The sequence below is a fragment of the Mustela erminea genome, chromosome 7 (genome assembly GCF_009829155.1).
Source record: "Mustela erminea isolate mMusErm1 chromosome 7, mMusErm1.Pri, whole genome shotgun sequence".
NCBI classification, from domain to species: Eukaryota; Metazoa; Chordata; class Mammalia; order Carnivora; family Mustelidae; genus Mustela; species Mustela erminea.
In genome coordinates this window covers 73,964,419-73,983,654 of record NC_045620.1, presented here as the reverse complement: position 1 = coordinate 73,983,654, position 19,236 = coordinate 73,964,419, and the positions used below count along the sequence as shown (strand labels likewise).

The window sequence follows — 19,236 nt, the reverse complement described above, 5'->3', positions numbered from 1 at the left end:
CTGGATCTCACCACCCCAGGGATCATGACCTGAGTCCAACATCAAGAAGCCAATTCTTAACCAACTGAGCCACCCAGGTACTGTACACTTTGTAGACATAATTCTAGTAGCTTTAGACTTGCTGATGGGACTAACTTGTTCCCGATTTCCTCCTCTCTAGACTCTTTTACAGCTTGGGTTTTGTCCCCCCCCCACCCCACCCCCCCGGGTATAAATTCTCTAGGTGTAACTCTGATGGCCACCTTCCAGCCCAAGCTGGAAGGTGGTCATCTACTGTAATCTCCTGTAAGGTGGCCAGATGCCTGGAAATCAGCCGGCAGTTATTCAGTAGCTAATCCATATGGAGAGGGATAGAACTTAGGTTAGAATTCTCTAAATACTAGTGGGTCTTCCCTTTCAATTGCTTATTTCTAGGGCCAGAGTTCATCATAACTGACAACATTGATTAGAACCGCTTCACTGCAAGTGGTTGGGGAGTGGAATATTATGTGGGAATTAACTGAAAATTTCTGCAGTTTTTTCTACACAGAATTCTAATAGCATTGTCAAACGTAGGTTGAATGTCTACTTCATAAATTACCCAGTTCTCTTGTTTTTTCTTGATGAAAGCACAGGATACTGGGGGAGATGTTCTACACCTAAGTCAAATTCTTTGGTGCTTGTTGGTACCAAACAGTTCTCTTATTTAAAAAGATGAAATGCTGTGGGTGTCTGGGTGGCTCAGTTAAGCTCTGACTTCAGCTCAGGTCATGATCTCAGGGTCCTAGGCTGGAGACCCGCATCCCCGCATAGGCCTCCCTGCTCAGCGGGAAGTCTGTTTCTCCCCGCCCCGACCCGCCTCCCCACCCCACCCCCGTTCTTGCGCGCGCGCTCTCTCTTTCTCAAATAATAGTGTTTTAAAAATTAAATTCTGTTATGATGACTTCATTTACAAACTGTCTCTAAGAACCGAAGTGGACGATGACGCCAGCTGAATCTAGGAGGCAGAGTGTTAGCTGCCGCGCCAGGAGGAAGCCCCGGGCACCTAGGGGAGCCCCGCCACCCGCGCGTCCCATGCTCTCCACCCGCGGGTCCCACGCTCTCCACCCGCTGTGGCCATGGGGTGAGGGAGGGGGCGGGCAGCGTTGCCGGCCTGCGGCAGCCCAGCCCGCAGGCCCCTTCTTGCTCTGCGCGCCAGCTCTCGCCCGCCTCCGAACCCAGGTCCCCGCGCGGCAGAACCGCGATCCCAGGCCGGGCAGCGGCGCGGCGTGGGGGGCGGAGGGCGGGGCGGCGGCCGCGGCCAGCCCCGGGGGCCCGCGAGGCGCTGAGGGCGCGGGGGGCAGGCAGGCGCCGGGGCTCGAGTGTCCGGGAGGGGGCGGCGCCCTCGGCGTCTCGGTGACTGCGCCTCGGCGCCCCCGGCTCGGCGGCTCCCGGGATGCGCGGAGGCGGCGGCGGCGATGGCGATGATGCCTCAAGCCGGGCCTCGTTCCGGGCGGCGGGCGGAGCTGGGGTCCGGGCTCCGAGATGGAGGAGGGGGGCGGCGCTGCGGCCACCGGGCAGGTGAGAGGCCGCGCGGGCCCCTGAGGAGGACGCCCCGCGGGGGCCGGGAGGGCCGGGCCCCGGGAAGCCGACGGGTTAGGAGGAGCTGGGCCGCGCGCACCTGCCCTCCTGGCGCGGCCTGCGTGGAAGCCATCTCGCCCCTGCGGGGCCGGCTCCCGGGCTATGCCGGGACGCAGAACGGGTTCCCCACACTGCCCATGCCCTGTGTGAGCTCTCAGCCCCCCACCAGCCCTCCGCCGATTATCTTGCAAGCTTCCAGGTCCGAAGTAGGCCTTCCTAACCTTTCGCACCCCGGGGAGCGCCTGCCACCGCTAGTCCCTGGCTGGGGTCGACCTCCCCTTCCCAAATCCTCGCTCTCCATCCCCAGATTTGGGGGGGGGGAACCTCCTTAGCCTCCCCATCTCCCTCATCCACTGACCCTGCCCCAACCCGTCAGCTGCTCCGGGCTTCAAGAGGTAGCTGAACTGGGAAGAAAGAGCATGGGCTCTGAAATCAGATAAATCTAACCTGAATCTTAGTGACCTTGGGCAAGTCATCTCACTTCCCTGAGGTTTTCCTGATTAATACAAATACAATGGGGATAATAATAGCACAGAACCTTGCTCTCTGTGAGGGTTAGCCTGTAAAAATGCCTGTTCTCAAGGAATTTAAGGCATTAAGGGGGTGCGGGGGAAGAGATGGAAGAACTCCAGCCAGGAGCTAACTTGTAAAAGCTCAAACAAAACGTTTTCATATGGACTAAAATATTAAGATAGCACATCAGATTTTCACAGGCTTTTAACACATCTTAGTGAGAAATCATTGCCACTTTACACAAATTTTCATTTACTATTCCTTGCTTACTAGTTACTTTAGGATCCCCCCTCCTTAGTTGTAACAAGATGCACATAGATATTAATTAATTCTAACTGTGGCTAACAGGCCCGCCAAAGACTAGTGTTCCAACTTAAAACTTTTCTGATTTTATGACTTTAATCACCTACTTATGGTGCCAGAAATAAAGAGCCTCTAGTATGCTTGCATTGAAAGGAACGTTGTTGGTAAACTGTATTTACTATATAGCAGTACCAAATAAGCATTCATTCACCACCCCCGCGCGGAGAATCACTGAATTTTATAGAGCTACCATCATAACTTCGTTTGAAACAGCGATCTCAGCCTCCTCTTTCTTAAAAGTCCCAGAAGTGGGCTTACTTTTCCTTCATTTTCTCCTTTACTCTGTAAGTTTGTCTGCCAAAACTTAAATATATATTTTTTTATTTTTACTTATTTATTTGACAGACAGAGATCACAAGTAGGCAGAGAGGCAGGCAGAGAGAGAGAGAACGGGAAGCAGGCTCCCTGCTGAGCAGAGAGCCCGATGAGGGACTCGATCCCAGGACTCTGAGATCATGACCTGAGCTGAAGGCAGCAGCTTAACCCACTGAGCCACCCAGGCGCCCCAAAACTTATATTTCTATTCTATGTTCTGCTTTTCCTTTTCTTCCCGCCTCTCATTGCTTTCTCTTTTTTCCTAATGCTCCAATAGGAATGACTTATAATTACTTTATGCCACAACCATAATTATCAACTTTGCCAAAAAGGTACATGGAAGTGTGTCCTGTGTTCCTCTTTTGAGTTCCAGGAACTTAGAGCTGGGGAGGGATTGTAATACCTACTTCATAGGATTGTACTGAGAGTGAAGTAAAGTTTGATAGCTTGTGTAAGGCTTCTGGTTTGTATGCTAATCACCCAGTAAATGAAGGCTGCTGTAACTGTCTTCTGACCTGAGGACTGCCCCTATCTGTTGTTATGCTCAGTTGAGCCGGTGGGGATGAGCTGTAGAGAGTACCTGCTTAGCTTCAAATTTATGCCCTACTGCTTTAAATTAGGAGCTCTCTCTCCAGCTCACTTTCCTTATCTGTAAAATGGGGATGAGTTGTACTATTTCTTGGTCGTGAGGATTCAACAAGTTAATAGCATGGAACACTGAGAACAGGGCCCAGCACATCATAAGCACTCAACAAAGTTAACATACTGTTAATGATACTGATAATTATATTACTGACCTCGAATTCTTTTTTTTTAATTTGAAAAAAAAATTTTTTTTTTAAAGATTTTATTCATTTTTTTGACAGACAGAGATCACAAGTAAGCAGAGAGGCAGGCAGAGAGAGAGAGAGAGAGGAGGAAGCAGGCTCCTGGCTGAGCAGAGAGCCCGATGCGGGGCTCGATCCCAGGACCCTGCGATCATGACCTGAGCCAAAAGCAGAGGCTTTAACCCACTGAGCCACCCAGGTGCCCCTTAATTTGAAAATTTTTAAATACATTGAAAAAATGATAACTGTGAAAAAAGTGGAAGCTGGCCCTCAGCAATTCCAAGTCTTTTTTTTCTCCTGCCTCTTATTCTTTTTTTTTTTAAAGATTTTATTTATTTATTTGACAGAGAGAGAGAGATCACAAGTAGGCAAAGAGGCAGAGAGAGAAAGGGAAGCAGGCTCCCTGCTGAGCAGAAAGCCCGATGCGATGCGGGGCTCAATCCCAGGACACTGAGATCATGACCTGAGCCGAAGGCAGCAGCTTAATCCACTGAGCCACCCAGGCGCCCCTCCTGCCTCTTATTCTTTTTTTTTTTTTTTTAAAGATTATATTTATTTATTTGACAGAGAGAAATCACAAGTAGATGGAGAGGCAGGCAGAGAGAGAGAGAGAGGGGGAAGCAGGCTCCCCGCCGAGCAGAGAGCCCGATGCGGGACTCGATCCCAGGACCCTGAGATCATGACCTGAGCCGAAGGCAGCGGCTTAACCCACTGAGCCACCCAGGCGCCCCACGCCTCTTATTCTTGAATAATGTTGGTGTCTTATTATTCCATCTTCCCCTTGACTGTTCTGTTTCCAAATAATCTCCTAGCCTGAGGTCTCCATAGTCTCCATCTACCCCACTTCTTCATTACTACCGACTTACTCGATATTTCTCTTAGCATCGATTCCAGATGCTTCATACTTTGAATTTCCCAAACCCAATTCCTACTTTGATCTTCACCCCTGTTCATTTCCCTGCCTCCAAAGGGTTTCCCCTTTGCTAGAAACAATAGTATCACCTCTCTGCTTTTCTGCCTCCTCAAACTGAGTTTTGTTTGCTGTTTTTCTTTTCATTAGCTAATACCAATCCTCCAATTAACAATGAAAAAACAAACAGTAAAAGTTGTTGTTTCTACTATGGAGCTATCAAAAAGGGTTCAGAAGCAGGCACGGGGTCTTTAAGTGAAAACAGTAAGCTATCCATTATTTTTTAATTTTAATCAAGAAACAAAAGGTAGAAATTTATATTTTTCCCTTAGAGAAATTTTATAAAGAAAGTACAGAAAAGCTGGTCTCCTTGCCAGTGGAGAAATTCATCATAATATCATGATCTTTACTGTTTGACCATTGAGAATAAAGAGGCCATCTCTTCCTTCATAAAGAATATATATACCAATATACCATTAGGTATATGGACTTCCCCAGGACTGAAATTTGTCCCGTTCTCACTGGCATAGCCATACCTACTTCTGAATGTAGAGAGACTTCTCTTCGGGTAACTGCTCAGAGCCCTTAGGAATCCATCATCACCTGGCCCCTCTTTCTCTCTGCCCCAGGATCCAGCAACTGAAGGGTTAACCCTTGACACAGCTGGAGGCCTCTGAGACCCCTTAGGAGCTGGTGATTAAATATTTGGGACATCACCCTTGACCTCCCCAGTGCCATTGCTCCTAAAATGCTAAATTCAAGCAATACATTTGAGTTGTCAAGAGCAATGCACCAGTCTCTAAGATACAACTTCCCACTGGAAGCATCTTTCAGAGCAGAGAGAGCACCAGGACCCACAGGGCTCTGGGATCTGGAACAGCCCAAGATGTGTGAGAGTACTTTAAATCTCACTGGAGGAGGTGCGCCTGGGTGGCTCAGTGGGTTAAAGCCTCTGCTTTCGGCTCAGGTCATGATCCCAGGGTCCGAGGATCCCGGGATCGAGCCCCGCATCAGGCTCTCCGCTCAGCAGGGAGCCTGCTTTCCTTCCTCTCTCTCTGCCTGCCTCTCTACTTGTGATCTCTGTCAAAAAAAAAAAAAAAAAGGCTTAAAAAAAAATCTCACTGGAGGAAAAAAAAAAAGTTGAAGAGAATAAAGAGCAGGAAGAAAAAGAAATTAATTCTTTCAAAACAGAGGCTAGGTCTTACTCCTCTGTCCACCCACAGACCCTAGGATAAAGCTGGCATAGAGTGTGCACGGGATAAATGTAAACTGAGCCAATGAATGCATGAGTGGATGTGTGCCTCCTGCTTCCACGGGAGGATATTGCTGTTGGAATAAGAACTCACCTCTGTACAGTGGTTGAGAGTTGACAAATGGGTGCTCACCTTGTTAATCTCGAATATAATTGACACCCATGAATGCTTTCATTTTTGCCTCTCAAACATAGTCCACAAAATTTTTTCTGAAGGAAGATGGGGAGTTGGCCAAGAAATTACCAGCAGGGAGAAGAAATGATACATGATAGAAAATAAAGGCTTGTTCCTAGGAAAAGAAATGAGATTTGTTGGAGCGCCTGGCTGTCTCAGTAGGTTAAGCCTCTGCCTTAAGCTCAGGTCATGATCTCAGGGTCCTGGGATCACCTGGGGATTCTCCTCTCAGCAGGGAGCCTGCTTCCCCCATCCCTCTGCCTGCCTCTCTGCCTACTTGTGATTTCTCTTTCTCTGTCAAATAAATAAATAAAATCTTAAAAAAAAGAGACCAGGCCGTGACTCCCTTGCCCCCCACCACACACAAGAAAGAAAGAAAGAAAGAAAGAAAGGAAGGAAGGAAGAAATAGGATTTGTTTGTGATTTGTGGGAGCCACAGTGTACTTCAGCAATACCCTCCGGCTTGTATCTTAAGCACATGCTGTAAGACCTACTCCCTGCCTTCCCCCCAGTCCCTGCCCGGCCCCTCCCGCCACAGCGAGCTCCTCTTCAGCACCACTCCCTTCAGCCTCTCTCAGCCTCTACCCCAGGGTGGATTAGGTTCCCCTACTCTTACTCTGTCACATGATTTACCACATTAGGCTATAAGTAGGGTGTGATCCCTTTGGTGAAATAACGTTCTTGGATCTCCAGTGTGAGGCACCAGAAGATTTCCAAGAGTAACACCTGCGTACCCTTCAACCAGAAACTCAAAGGGTGGGGCCCAGGAATCTGCTTTTTTTTACCCACTCTCTCTAAATGATGCTTAAATGGTTTTGCAAACCTCTATGCCAGGAAACCTGAAATTAGCTGGAAGAATGTATTTTGAGGTGTTTGTGTCTTTTCTGTGTTGGGCCTTGTGAGAAGAAATGCTTTCTCTGCCTCAGGTCAGAGCTAAAAAAAAAAAAAACCCTAGTCCTTTTGTACAAAATCCTGAAATCACACTGCTCTCTCCATTAATTCTGTCTCTGGGTGTGCATTTCTATGCGCAGGCTTTTCTGCCTTGGGCCTCTTTTGTCGCATGTGTGGCAGCTGTGAGTCCAGGCCGTGACTCCCTTGCCCCAGAAGGAAGAGTCCATCCGGTCTGAAGATGAACTCCATGGAGCCCCTGGAGGTTGGTCCCAACGGGACTTGGCTGCAAGGGCCTCGCTCCCAGGGAGGAAACAGCACTGCCGTCCCGGGGGACCTCCAGCACCTCATCCACACGGCCACTTTGGTCACCTGTACTTTTCTACTGGCGGTCATCTTCTTCCTGGGCTCTTATGGCAACTTCATTGTCTTCTTGTCCTTCTTTGATCCAGCCTTTAGGAAGTTCAGAACCAACTTTGATTTCATGATCCTGAACCTGTCCTTCTGTGACCTCTTCATTTGTGGAGTGACCGCCCCCATGTTCACCTTCGTGCTCTTCTTCAGCCCTGCCAGCAGCATCCCGGATGCTTTCTGCTTCACCTTCCACATCACCAGCGCCGGCTTCGTCATCATGTCCCTCAAGACCGTGGCGGTGATCGCCCTGCACCGGCTCCGCATGGTGCTGGGGAAGCAGCCCGACCGCACGGCCTCCTTTCCCTGCACCGTGCTTCTCACTCTGCTTCTCTGGGCCACCAGTTTCACTCTGGCCACCCTGGGCACCCTGAAAACCAGCAAGTCCCACCTCTGCCTTCCCATGTCCAGTCTGACGGCGGGAGAAGGGAAAGCCATCGTGTCTCTGTACGTGGTGGACTTCACCTTCTGTGTGGCGGTGGTGTCGGTCTCCTACATCATGATTGCGCAGACGCTGCGGAAGAACGCCCAAGTCAGGAAGTGCCCCCCGGTCATCTCAGTGGATGCTTCCAGACCGCAGCCCTTCATGGGGGCCCCTGGGAAGGGAGGGGGCCATCCCGTGCAGTGTACCGGGCCCGCTCTCTACCGGAACCAGAATTACAACAAGCTGCAGCACATCCAGACCCACGGGTACACCAAGAGCCTGAACCACATGCCCACCCCGGCAGCTAGCCGGCTCCAGCTCGTGTCGGCTGTCAATCTGTCCACGGCTAAGGACTCCAAGGCGGTGGTCACCTGCGTGATTATTGTCCTGTCCGTCCTGGTGTGCTGTCTTCCCCTGGGGATCTCCTTGGTGCAGGTGGTCCTGTCCAGCAACGGGAGCTTCGTCCTCTACCAGTTTGAACTGTTTGGATTTACCCTCATATTTTTCAAGTCAGGGTTAAACCCTTTTATATATTCTCGGAACAGCGCGGGGCTGAGAAGGAAAGTGCTCTGGTGCCTCCAGTACATCGGCCTGGGTTTCTTCTGCTGCAAACAGAAGACTCGACTTCGAGCCATGGGAAAAGGGAACCTGGAGGTCAACAGAAACAAGTCCTCCCATCATGAAACCAACTCCGCCTACATGTTGTCTCCAAAGCCCCAGAAGAAATTTGTGGACCAGGCTTGCGGCCCAAGTCACTCGAAGGAAAGTGTGGTCAGTCCCAAGATCTCCGCTGGGCATCAGCACTACGGTCAGAGCAGCTCAACCCCCATCAACACCCGGATCGAACCCTACTACAGCATTTATAACAGCAGCCCCTCCCAGGAAGAGAGCGTCCCGCAGAATTTACAGCCAGTAAACTCTTTCGGATTTGCCAATTCCTATATTGCCATGCATTATCACACCACTAATGATTTAATGCAAGAATACGAGAGCACGTCGGCCAAGCAGATCCCAGTGCCCTCCGTTTAGTGTCCTGGAAGCTGGAGACTCATGCACAAACTGGTTTTGTTTCGGATACTAATGGATTTCTTTTTCACTTTTGTGAGACCAACGGCAGATGAAAACTTAACCGGTTCAGCGGAACGGTTGGCAGGATTTTCTTCTGTCTCAAGTATTAGCATCTATCAATTCACTTTGCGGTTTCCTGACGTTTTAAGATTTGATGTAAACATTTATAATTTAGATTTGTACCCTGACCTGTGCTCTGATCTTTGGTACTAAACTTTTAAATCGATGCCAGGAATGATCATGCTAATCTATTAAAGGAGAATGAACAGCTTGTGACCGTTTGAGTCCGTGTTTCAGGTCTTCAAAGTGCACACAAGCTGGATTTTTTAAATGTGAAGGTGTGATCTTCACTGCAGTGAATTTTTTCTTAATTGAACTGCAAATTTTGATTATTGAAGTGTTGAAATGGGGAACAATGCACTTTTTTGGTAGCAGGCTTATTTGAATAAATAATACATTGTCAAAGCAGAGAGTGAGAAACATATTCTCAGTAATTACCTTACCCAAGACACACAGGCATTAGGTATTTTGCTTTCCTAAGACAGTCAACCAAGTATTATGATTGCTACCATTTCTTATGATAGACGCTATTATTTTGTATGAATTGACTAACTGTATAGTTTTGTTTTGTTTTGTTTTGTTTTTTAAGAAATATGTTTTTGCTTGCTAAAAATGTATCATTCTATTTTGGAATGAGCTTACCCAAGAAACCTGGTGAAGAGGACTGTACTTATAGTAGAGGACCCTGATTTCTAGGAGCAGAGGCACTAACTGGTCCTCTGAGCCAGGGTGTCGGTGATGTGGGAAGCAACCCGGACTCCTGCCGTGTGTTAGATGATCTCCATTATTGCTTAAGAAGGTGTGAGAACGAGATTGGGAGTATTCTGATTTACCCTGTTCCGTCTGTGTGAGGGTGGTTTGTTAACAAGCTGACAAAGAGTAGCCAAGTAACTATTTCAAAATAATTTTTTTGTCTTTGTTTAAATATCACTACAGTAGAAAAATTCTTAAGATTATGTGTTTTCAAACTAATTGTGCTGTTTCTCTCCCATTAATCTTGGCAATGGGTGATAAGGAAAACTAGATTAAGTATTTCTACGCCTAGAACTAATTTTATGACCTACTCTGTAATTGCTAGCATAACAACAGTAAATTCATATTTTTACGTAAAAATATTTTCATTATACAGTTAGCTTTTGAACTTGATACAATTTTTGAACTATAGCTGTTAGACTCAAGACAAGCGTCAAGATCCAAAACCTATCTTTAGAAATTGTTATATTCCAGAACTGTTACTGCAGGTTGGAAGGAACTATTGTTTTGGAGGAAGGTATTCAATGTACAGCTCCCTCTCCAGGCTGTTCCCAAATACAAGTGCACCACAAAGCGTAGAGAAACCCCTAGTAGATGCTCAGCCTGAGATCTGCACAGGCTCAACCAGCTGCTGTTTTCCAGCACCGACCAGTCATTCTGTTTGTGGGGTTTAAGGAGGAGATATGGGTTTTATTTTCTTTTTAAATTCACCTTTTAGGACTTTCTCCTTCCCTTCCTTCCTTTTCTTCCTTTATTTTTGCTAATTAAATTTTCTAACAGAAGAAAAAATAACCACTCTGTCACATTTTTTTCTTGTTTGTAATTGAATGCTATTTTTGGAAGTCACTATAACCTATTTCAATTATGCTTTTATATTTTTAATACAACACTGTTTTCATTCGTTAATACTCCCACGAGATAGGTTAGCCTGTTACCCCTTTTTAACAAAGAACTAAGAAATCAAGTATCCTTTTCCAAGATCATTTGAAGATAATTCTAATTAGGAATTAGACTTTTGTCTAAATTTAGAACTAGGTATTTATTCCAGTAAGCCAAACAGCTTTACAATTACTAAGATTAATCAAGAAGATACTTCATACTTTTTAAGGTATGTATCTCTTTTTTGGCTAGGCATTTCCAGTGTGATTCAATAAGAGATTTTTAAAAAGTAATTCCTACTCGTAAAATTTGAACCAACAGGTTTCTTGTACAACCTTTGCGTTTGAGATGACCTGATCCATCTTTAGGAAGTAGACGTTAATAGTATAAAGAAAAGTAAGCATGCGCATATGAGGTATTCAGTCTCTGTATGCTCATCAAGAAATTACTGACGTAACTTGCATGAAATACATGTTGGGCTAGATTCTTAGCTCTCCTTCCCATCTATCTCTACATCTATGCAGAGATACAGACATAGATAAAACTTATCTCTTTGTAAGTTACATATGTCTATCTATAGAGGGAGATACAGGTAGACATATATAACTTCTCTATAAGGGCTAAACTGAGAACTAAAAATAATGGGAATTCAGTTGACTATGACTAATTATTAGCAGGGTATATTAATTAGTTCTCTTGACGCTTTACTGTGATGCAAAGTATGTGATGTATTTCAAACATTTTATAATTGTTCTGATGTTAACCTTTAGGGCAGATTTGTATTTCTGATGCTTTTAATGTTCTTTTAAAATAATGTTTGGAAAATAAAAATATTGAAAACCCTAACATTTCTGAACATCGGATTGCAGTCCTATGACTTTCCCATCCAATCATCTGAAAACCACGAGAGGAAAGTAATGATGATTATTGCACGATGGATAACAATGTGTTGACACCCAGCGTTCTCTCTCTCTCTCTTTTTTTTTTTTAAAGATTTTATTTATTTATTTGACAGAGAGATCACAAGTAGGCAGAGAGGCCGACAGAGAGGGGGGTGGGGAAGCAGACTCCCTGCTGAGCAGAGAGCCTGATGCGGGGCTCGATCCCAGGACCCTGGGATCATGACCTGAGCCAAAGGCAGAGGCTTAACCCACTGAGCCACCCAGGTGCCCCATTTTTTTTTTTTTTTTTACGATTTTATTTATTTGTCAGAGAGAGAGAGAGAGCACAAGCAGATAGAGTGACAGGCAGAGGCAGGGAGAGAAGCAGGCTCCCCAGTGAGCAAGGAGCCTGATGCTGGGCTCGATCCCAGGATCTCAGGATTATGACCTGAGCCGGAGGCAGCAACGTAACCCACTGAGCCAGCCAGGCGTCCCTATACCCAGTGTTCTCTTAAGAGATGAAATGATTGTGGGTTATTTGTTTTAATTTTTTCTCTAGTAAGTTCTATGCCCAATGTGGGGTTCAGACCCACAATCCTGAGATCCAAAGTCTCATGCTGCACCCACTGAGCCAATCACTGCCCTGCGTTCTCAGGATCTCTTCAAAGTTTCCAGAGAGTGCTGCATCAGTGCTCTATCGGGCAATGTTGAGGATGTCTCTCTCCCTCTTTTTTTTTTTAAGATTAATTTAATTTAATTTATTTGAGAGAGACAGAGCATGAGAGGGGAGAAGTCAAAGGGAGAAGCAAACTCCCCGCTGAGCAGGAAGCCCCATGTGGGACTCGATCCTGGGACTCCAGGATCATGACCAGACCTGAAGGCAGTTCCTAAACCAACTGAGCTACCCAGGCGTCCCTAATGTTGACAATCTCATCAAAACACTCTCAAGTGGCATTTCCACTGTGCTTAATGTCTTTCTGCTTCTTTCTGTCTCTTGGCAGTTCCTTACCTGTTCTGAATGGCCAGTTTCACAGTCATCCTCGGGCCCTTCCTATCACTGGTTCGCTTGGCAATCTCATCACCAACCATTTTTCCAGACAGATCCAGTGGGGCCAATCTTTGGAGCCAAGGCATATGTGGTACAAACTTCCCCACTTTGATCTCATTGGGGCCAAAAAATTTAGGCAGCGTGGTGGAGGTTGCTGGTTTTAGATGAACTCAGATTCAAGATGACCAAAGACAGCTGCAGTTTCTCCTCCTCTGAGCTAAAAGCCAAGAGCAAAAATGTGTATCCTAGAGTTGGTAATCTATATGGTATGTATAAGCTGGGGGGAAACCTCAAAACTGTGGTCCCTTGACAAATAACTTAAGGATCTCTCTCTCTCTTTTTTATTTTTTATTTTTTATTTTTTTAAGGATCATTCTTTGAAACTATTATTTGGAGTAGTTTCTTGGTTAGCAGCTCTACATTTGGGAGTAATACCCTTCTACGATTCCAGGCTGGAATTCTTTTACGAAGTGGGAAGGGGGCAGTAACAGATGGACAGTGGCCAAGAAAAAGTAGCATGAGATCTTGCAGAGTTAAGGCACAGAAGCTTTTTATAAAAAAATTTTTTTAAGATTTTTATTTTAAGTAATCTCTACACCCAACATGGGGCTCAAACTCACGACCCTAAGATCAAGAGTCCCATACTCTTCCAACTGAGCCAGCCAGGCATCCTGGTACAGAAACGTTCTTAAACAGCTCAGTTTTAGGGTATTAAAAATGAGCATCTGTAAACCTCCTTTTTCATTTTCAAGTCACTCACATCCCAGTTGAAAGACTTCCACTCCAAGCCACCAGCAACACGCCTTGGGTGCTGACAGTCTTGGGTTCCTGTACAGCTCCGACTTGTGATTATAACACAGTCTTAAATAATTCTCCATAATCTAGCCAGGCCGGGTCATGGAGGCACCCTTTTCAAAGACACCCTCCTCCTTCACAGTTCAGGGGCAATGTGTACCTAGTGAGATTTTTGACTCCCAGAGAGACCTGTGTTTTCTCCTGTATCCACTGAAAGCAGTTTTCTTTTCCGTCAATGAAAGAAGATTACGGTTCCACCAGAGAAGCTCGCACCACTGTTCTCCTACTGGAGTTGAAGGAAGGCCAAGGGTCAGTGAAGATCCCAGGCCTATGGAGCGGTAGGAGAGGCAGGCAGGCTGCCAAGAGACGGCTCTTCTCCATCAGAGATTCAGGCTTTAGGGAGGCTTTAGGTCTGGAGTGAGCCTAGCACACAAAGCAGCAAGCTTCACCATTGGGAAGACTCTGCTGGGGCAGGTGACAGCAGGGTGAGCTTCAGTGGGCTCAGCCCAGCTGCACTGACCCAAACGTGATGAGATGCAAGGGAGCCAAAGTCACTAGTTGGTGCAAAGACAATGACCACTTGAAGCCAGATGGGGTAATCTTTGAGAAGCTGAAGAAGAGAAAGAGGAGAAGAAAGATAGGAAGATAGCCCTCTATTCCCTCCCCCTACCTCTACAGATGCATCTGTAAGCTGAGAAGCAGGTGCGGGCAGTAATTATAATGATTTTCCATCTTCTGGCTTTCCATACCATTTAAATGCTAATGACACTCAATTTTAGATCTCTAGTCCTAACCTCTCCCTGAACTCCATGCTGGTCTATCCAATTGCCTATTCAGCATCTCCACTTGGTTGTCTAATGGGCATCTCAGATTTTAACATGTGCAAAACTGAACTCTTGATTCAACCCTACTCTTTACCAAACTTGGGTCTCCTGCTGTTTTATTATCTCAGTAAATGGCATGGCAATTACCCAGTTGCGCAGCTCAATTTGTTGTCCTTGACTGTTTCTTTTATATATCACATCCAATTCTTCGGGACAAATCCTGAACTATCTTGAAAATAAATTCTGAACCCAACTCCTTCCTAGCTCTTCATCCCCATCCCCTCTAGCCCATGGGCCCGTCATTTCTTTCTCAGAGTATGCAACCCGCCATAGCCATTTCCCAGCTTCCAGGCTCTCTCTCCTGTAGTCTCCTTGCTTTGTAACTGGGGACACTTTGGAGGTAAATTATATTTGCCATTCGTCTGATTAAAACTTAGAACAAAAGCTGAAGTCCTTTGCCATGACCTGTGTGGCCCTAATGATCTGGCCCTTGGTTTCCTCTGTCTCCATTTGTTTTCACTTGCACCCTACCTAACGTGCTTGGGATGCAACAAGCTTTCTGGCTCTTTCTCACATGCCTCAGTTTTGTTCCCATGTCAGGGAATTTAATTGCCCAGAAATACTTCAGCCTGGAATGGTCTTCCCCAGGGGTCTTTCCTAGTTGCCATATCCAACAGAGTTCCCACTCCATCTCTCTCTATCCTTCTGCCATATTTGTTCATTTCATGTTTCTTACCATTACTCAACATTATGCTACTGCATTAGTGTGCTTGAGCTACTATAACAAATACCACAGTGTAGGTGGCTTAAGTAATAGAAATTTATTTTCCCATAATTCTATAGGCCCAAAGTCCAAGGTCAACATGTCCTCGGTGTTGGTTTCTTGTGAGACCTCTTTCCCTGGCTTGTAGGAGGTCACCTTTTCATTGTGTCCTCACTTGGCCTTTCTCTGTGCATTCAGGGAAAGAGAGGGGCTGGGGGAGGGAGGGAGAGAGTTGGGGTTGGGGGCTCTCAGGGTGTCTCCTCCTCTTCTTATGTAGATACCATTCCTCTGAGATTAGGGCTCCACTCTTTTGACCTCATTTGCCCTTAATTACGTCCTTAAAAGCCTTATCTCCAAATAGAGTCACTGGGGGTTAGAGTCTCAAATATGAATCTTGGGAGGGGTGGGAGGGACACAATTTTTAACAGTCACGTGTAATTGTTTACTGGTTGTTTCCCCATTAGAATAAAACGCTAGTAGGGCAAAATTGTGTCTGTTTTGTTCAGGGCCATATCCCTAGTACCTTTCAGTCCTTGGCCCAGATGAGTTGTCAGCATGTAACTGTTGAATAAATGGGTCAGATGATATATGATTGGCTGAAGCCTGGAAGTGATATCAGCCCAAATCTCTATCTGGCTGGCTTTGTTTCCCCATGTTTGTTGTTTTTCATATCCCTCTCTACATTCCCAGGGTGGTTATCAGCAGGACTCCGATGAAAGGGGACATGGGTCCTGATTTAGGATTTCTGACTGTTTACTAAAAGAACTAGCTCTAAGGGCATCTTTTCCCAGGGGACCACCCTAGCTGCCCAGGAGCTGCCCAACGACCTGCATTCATCCTCGCTGGAATTCTTTGGCCCATTATGCAGCCTGAGGACATTGAAGATGAAAAGAAACTCCTCAGCAACCACAGAGGAGTTCAAGGAGAAAAGGGGTAACTGTTTCTTGGAGGGAGAGAAGGGAGAATACCAATTACTTTAAAGTATATGGCAATTTGGTGGGGGGAAAGGCTGCAGATTTAATGAAATCCTCGTTTCCATAAAGAGATAGTTCACAGGTAATCTTTCTAGGTTCAGTGCCTTTGAGATTAATTTTGCCAAAGTAAAAATACCACTTCATCAGGAGGGAAAGTAATGAATTTTCCCTCCTCTCCTCCAATAAACAGATAATTTTGCTTCTTTTTAAATACATTTAGCTCATGCCAAGATAAGTTGAGTTTGTTTCTCTGAGTTGCATTTATGTGAAAGTTTGCCCTTTTGACACTTTCTTGAACCTTCAGCTGCTTGTAGCACGCTGATGAGTGGGAGAGCTTTCATCCCACTCCCAGTGTGGGAACCTTGATTTTCATGCAAAGCCTGATGTTTTGCGAAATGCAGCTTGTCCAGATGCCAGATAGACCTTAAAAAGTGGAGCAGTCTACAAAGGCTGCTTTATGCCTGTCTTCTGGACCTGTGGCGCTAGGGTGAGTTGACCTGGGTCACTGCTTAAGGTTCAGTACATTTCCTATCTGATTTTCGCAAGAGCTTATGAAAGCTTTTTGCTTGTTTGTTTGGCTTTGGCAACAAAGTATGTCAAAGAAATGTAAGAAGTGATTTTATTAATAATATTACAATGAGTAAAGATATGGCTGGGAATTGTGTTCTTCACAGAGAATCATAATGTTAAGGCACTTTCTTTGAGGAATTCAGAGTACCTTGGAACTGGAGTGTTTTCAGTTCATGGAGTTGGAGGTGGAAAATTCAGTTCTTGACCTGACAGATCTGGGACTTCAGTCAAGGCCCACAAATGGGGGAAATGGAGGCACAGACACTGTCTTCTTGTTAGGGAGTGGTGTGGAATTTGAGTGAAAAGGCATACAAATAGGACATCATTAATTCTTTTTATTTCCCAACCATTATGAAACTGGGGAAAATGCTGTTTTCCTTAAAGTACCAAACACTCAAAAATCAGAGCTTGTAGGAAACTCCTCGGAATTGTGGTTGGGGAAGATTTTATAAGGTGTGGGCAAGGGAGGATGAGTGTTCATTCATTCAGCAAATATTTGTTGAGTATCAATGCTATGCAAGGTATGAGGAGAAAGTCCTGAGAATGAAAATAAGACATATTCTTTACCAATAAATTAAAGATGAAGGAATTATTTTTGTTATTTACATAATAAATATAATCTGATTCTAGATAAATTGCCAGTGCCCTTGCATTGTTTACCAACACTAAATGATTATCAGAGAAGGGAGGGTTTGATGACATTTAACAGAGCCAGAACTCCCAAGTGACACTTTAATCTTAAGAGTTTCCTTTGCCAGATTGTGGGTTGCATTAACTTAAAAGAGAAGTTAGTGGCATTCCATGATTTAAAAACAACAACAACAACAACAAAACTGTATGGGGAAAAAAATGAGTACCATACATTCGTGACAAGATAAAAATCAATCATTTCGCTCAGCATTTTGCTGAGCCCTTTGGGAGTGTTCCTTCAGGTGGGAGGCGATGGCACAGAGAGGGGCAAAAGCTGGATCTATGAATAGAATGCTCTGTCATATATTATTTACAAACATGGACTCCACAGTCTGAACTGATTCCAAAGCTGGCTCAGCCACAGGCCTTTGAGTTCCCCTCTTGGAGCCTCATTGTCCTTATCTGGGAGTTAAAGATAGTAAGGCCATCTCACAGGGTTGTGATGACAAGGTGTCTGACGTGTTTAGCATAGTGCCCCGTATTTATCAACGTGCAGAAAGTGGCAGCTACCATTTTTATTATACAAGCAGAGTCTGGGGTAGTCTGTCATCTGAGATTCAAGAAATAATGACTCAAGATTGTTCACAACTGGCTTGTTTGGGGCTGAAACACTTTCTTGAAGGTGGCTGTCAAAAGCTTTTCCAACGAATGATTTCTGTAACCATGACTTAAGCACACTAAAACCTATAAATACAAAAACTAATTCAGGGGTGGGGCGCCTGGGTGGTTCAGTCCATTAAGTGACCAACTCTTAGTGTCAGCTGAAGTCACGATCTTAGGCAGTGAGATTGAGCCCCCTTTAGGGCTCCATACTCAGCACAGGGTCTGCTTGAGATTCTTCCTTGCCCTTTGCACCGCCCCTCCAACCCATGCTCATGCTTTCTCCCTCTCTTTCTCTAAAATAAATAAGTGAATAAAATCTTTTTAAAAAATTAAAAAAAAAAAAACTGATCCAGGGGGAGAATGACTCCCAATTTCCTTGACCCGCTGTTGACATTTAATTAAATCTATGGGTAATATTTAAAGCTCTGATAGGATTCTTTAATAAGTAAATCATGGGGCACCTGGGTGGCTCAGTTGGTTGAGTGCCTGACTCCTGGTTTCAATTGGGGTGTCCTGATCTCAGGGTCATGGGATCCAGCCTTGCACTGGGGCTCTGTGCTCAGTGGGAAGGCTGCTTGAGGTTCTCTCTCTTTACCCTCGCCTTCTGCCCCTCCCCAGCTTGTGCTTGTTTTCTCTATGGTAAGTAAATCCTAAAAAAGAAGTCTTAAATGTGTAAATTTGCTTTTACTGCTATTAAGGACCACTGGTGCTAATTTACAAACTAGTATTTTACTTTGAACACAGAAGCTGGTAAAACCTAACAAAGTTTGCTATTTTGGTCTATCTTTTGAGTGAATTTAGAAAGAAGAGTAGATTTGACTAATTGGGTTTTAAACCCCAAGTTGTTGGATTTTAAAGGAATTTTTAAAAAATATTTATTTATTTATTTATTTGACAGACAGAGATCACAAGAAGGCAGAGAGGCAGGCAGAGAGAGAGGAGGAAGCAGACTCCCAGCTGAGCGAAGAGCCTGATGTGGGGCTCTATCACAGGACCCTGAGATCATGACCTGAGCAGAGGCTTTAACCCACTGAGCTACCCAAATGCCCCTTTTAAAGACATTTTGAAAAAAAAAAAATTAGTGGTAGATCACTTTTTTTTTTTTTTTTAAGATTTGCCAGAGAGAGATCACAAGCAGGGGGAGTGGCAGGCAGCGAGAGGAAGAAGCAGGCTCCACGCTGAGCAGGGAACCCCATGCAGGGCTTGACCAACTGAGCCACCGAGGCACCCTGCACTTTTGTTTTTTAACTGAAATATAGCTGACACACAATGTGGCACTGGTTTCAGGTGTATAGCATAATCATTTGACAGCTCTGTACATTATGCTTTGCTCACAAGCATAGCTATCATCAGTCATCATACAATGCTATTACACCATTGACTACATTCCCTAAGCTATGCCTTTCATCCATGTGACTTATTCTATAGCTCGAAGCCTGTATCTCCCACTCCTGTGAGAGTTTGACCTTTAACATCATACATTTACAAAATCAAAATTATGTACTATACAGGAAACTGTTTTTTTCCTTAAATTCAAGGCAAAGTACAATGTAGTCTATTGAAAGGTACTGGAAAGGAATTTAATAGATTTGAAATATATACACTGTTGTACGTGATGAGACGAGATGTTGAGCATTATTTTACACTCTCA

The 19,236-nt window shown here is 45.1% G+C and overlaps 1 protein-coding gene across 3 annotated transcripts; it reads left to right on the top strand.

Annotated features, from left to right (window-relative positions):
• Positions 1-1,019: 1,019 nt before the first annotated feature.
• GPR75 (G protein-coupled receptor 75) lies at positions 1,020-11,283 on the top strand. Of its 3 annotated transcripts, none has more exons than XM_032352117.1 (2): positions 1,020-1,539; positions 7,295-11,283. In XM_032352117.1, the coding sequence occupies exons 1-2, from the start codon at positions 1,437-1,439 to the stop codon at positions 8,704-8,706; spliced, it is 1,515 nt and encodes a 504-aa protein (XP_032208008.1). In that variant the 5' UTR covers positions 1,020-1,436; the 3' UTR covers positions 8,707-11,283. The 3 variants fall into 3 exon arrangements, with proteins under 3 accessions (XP_032208008.1, XP_032208007.1, XP_032208010.1); XM_032352116.1 differs by having other exon boundaries at positions 1,432-1,539; positions 6,986-11,283; XM_032352119.1 differs by lacking the exon at positions 1,020-1,539 and adding an exon at positions 7,000-7,107.
• Positions 11,284-19,236: the final 7,953 nt, after the last annotated feature.

Excerpts from the sequence above, each read along its gene's own strand:
- GPR75 (XM_032352116.1), top strand. The coding sequence starts at position 7,084 with ATGAACTCCATGGAGCCCCTGGAGGTTGGTCCCAACGGGACTTGGCTG.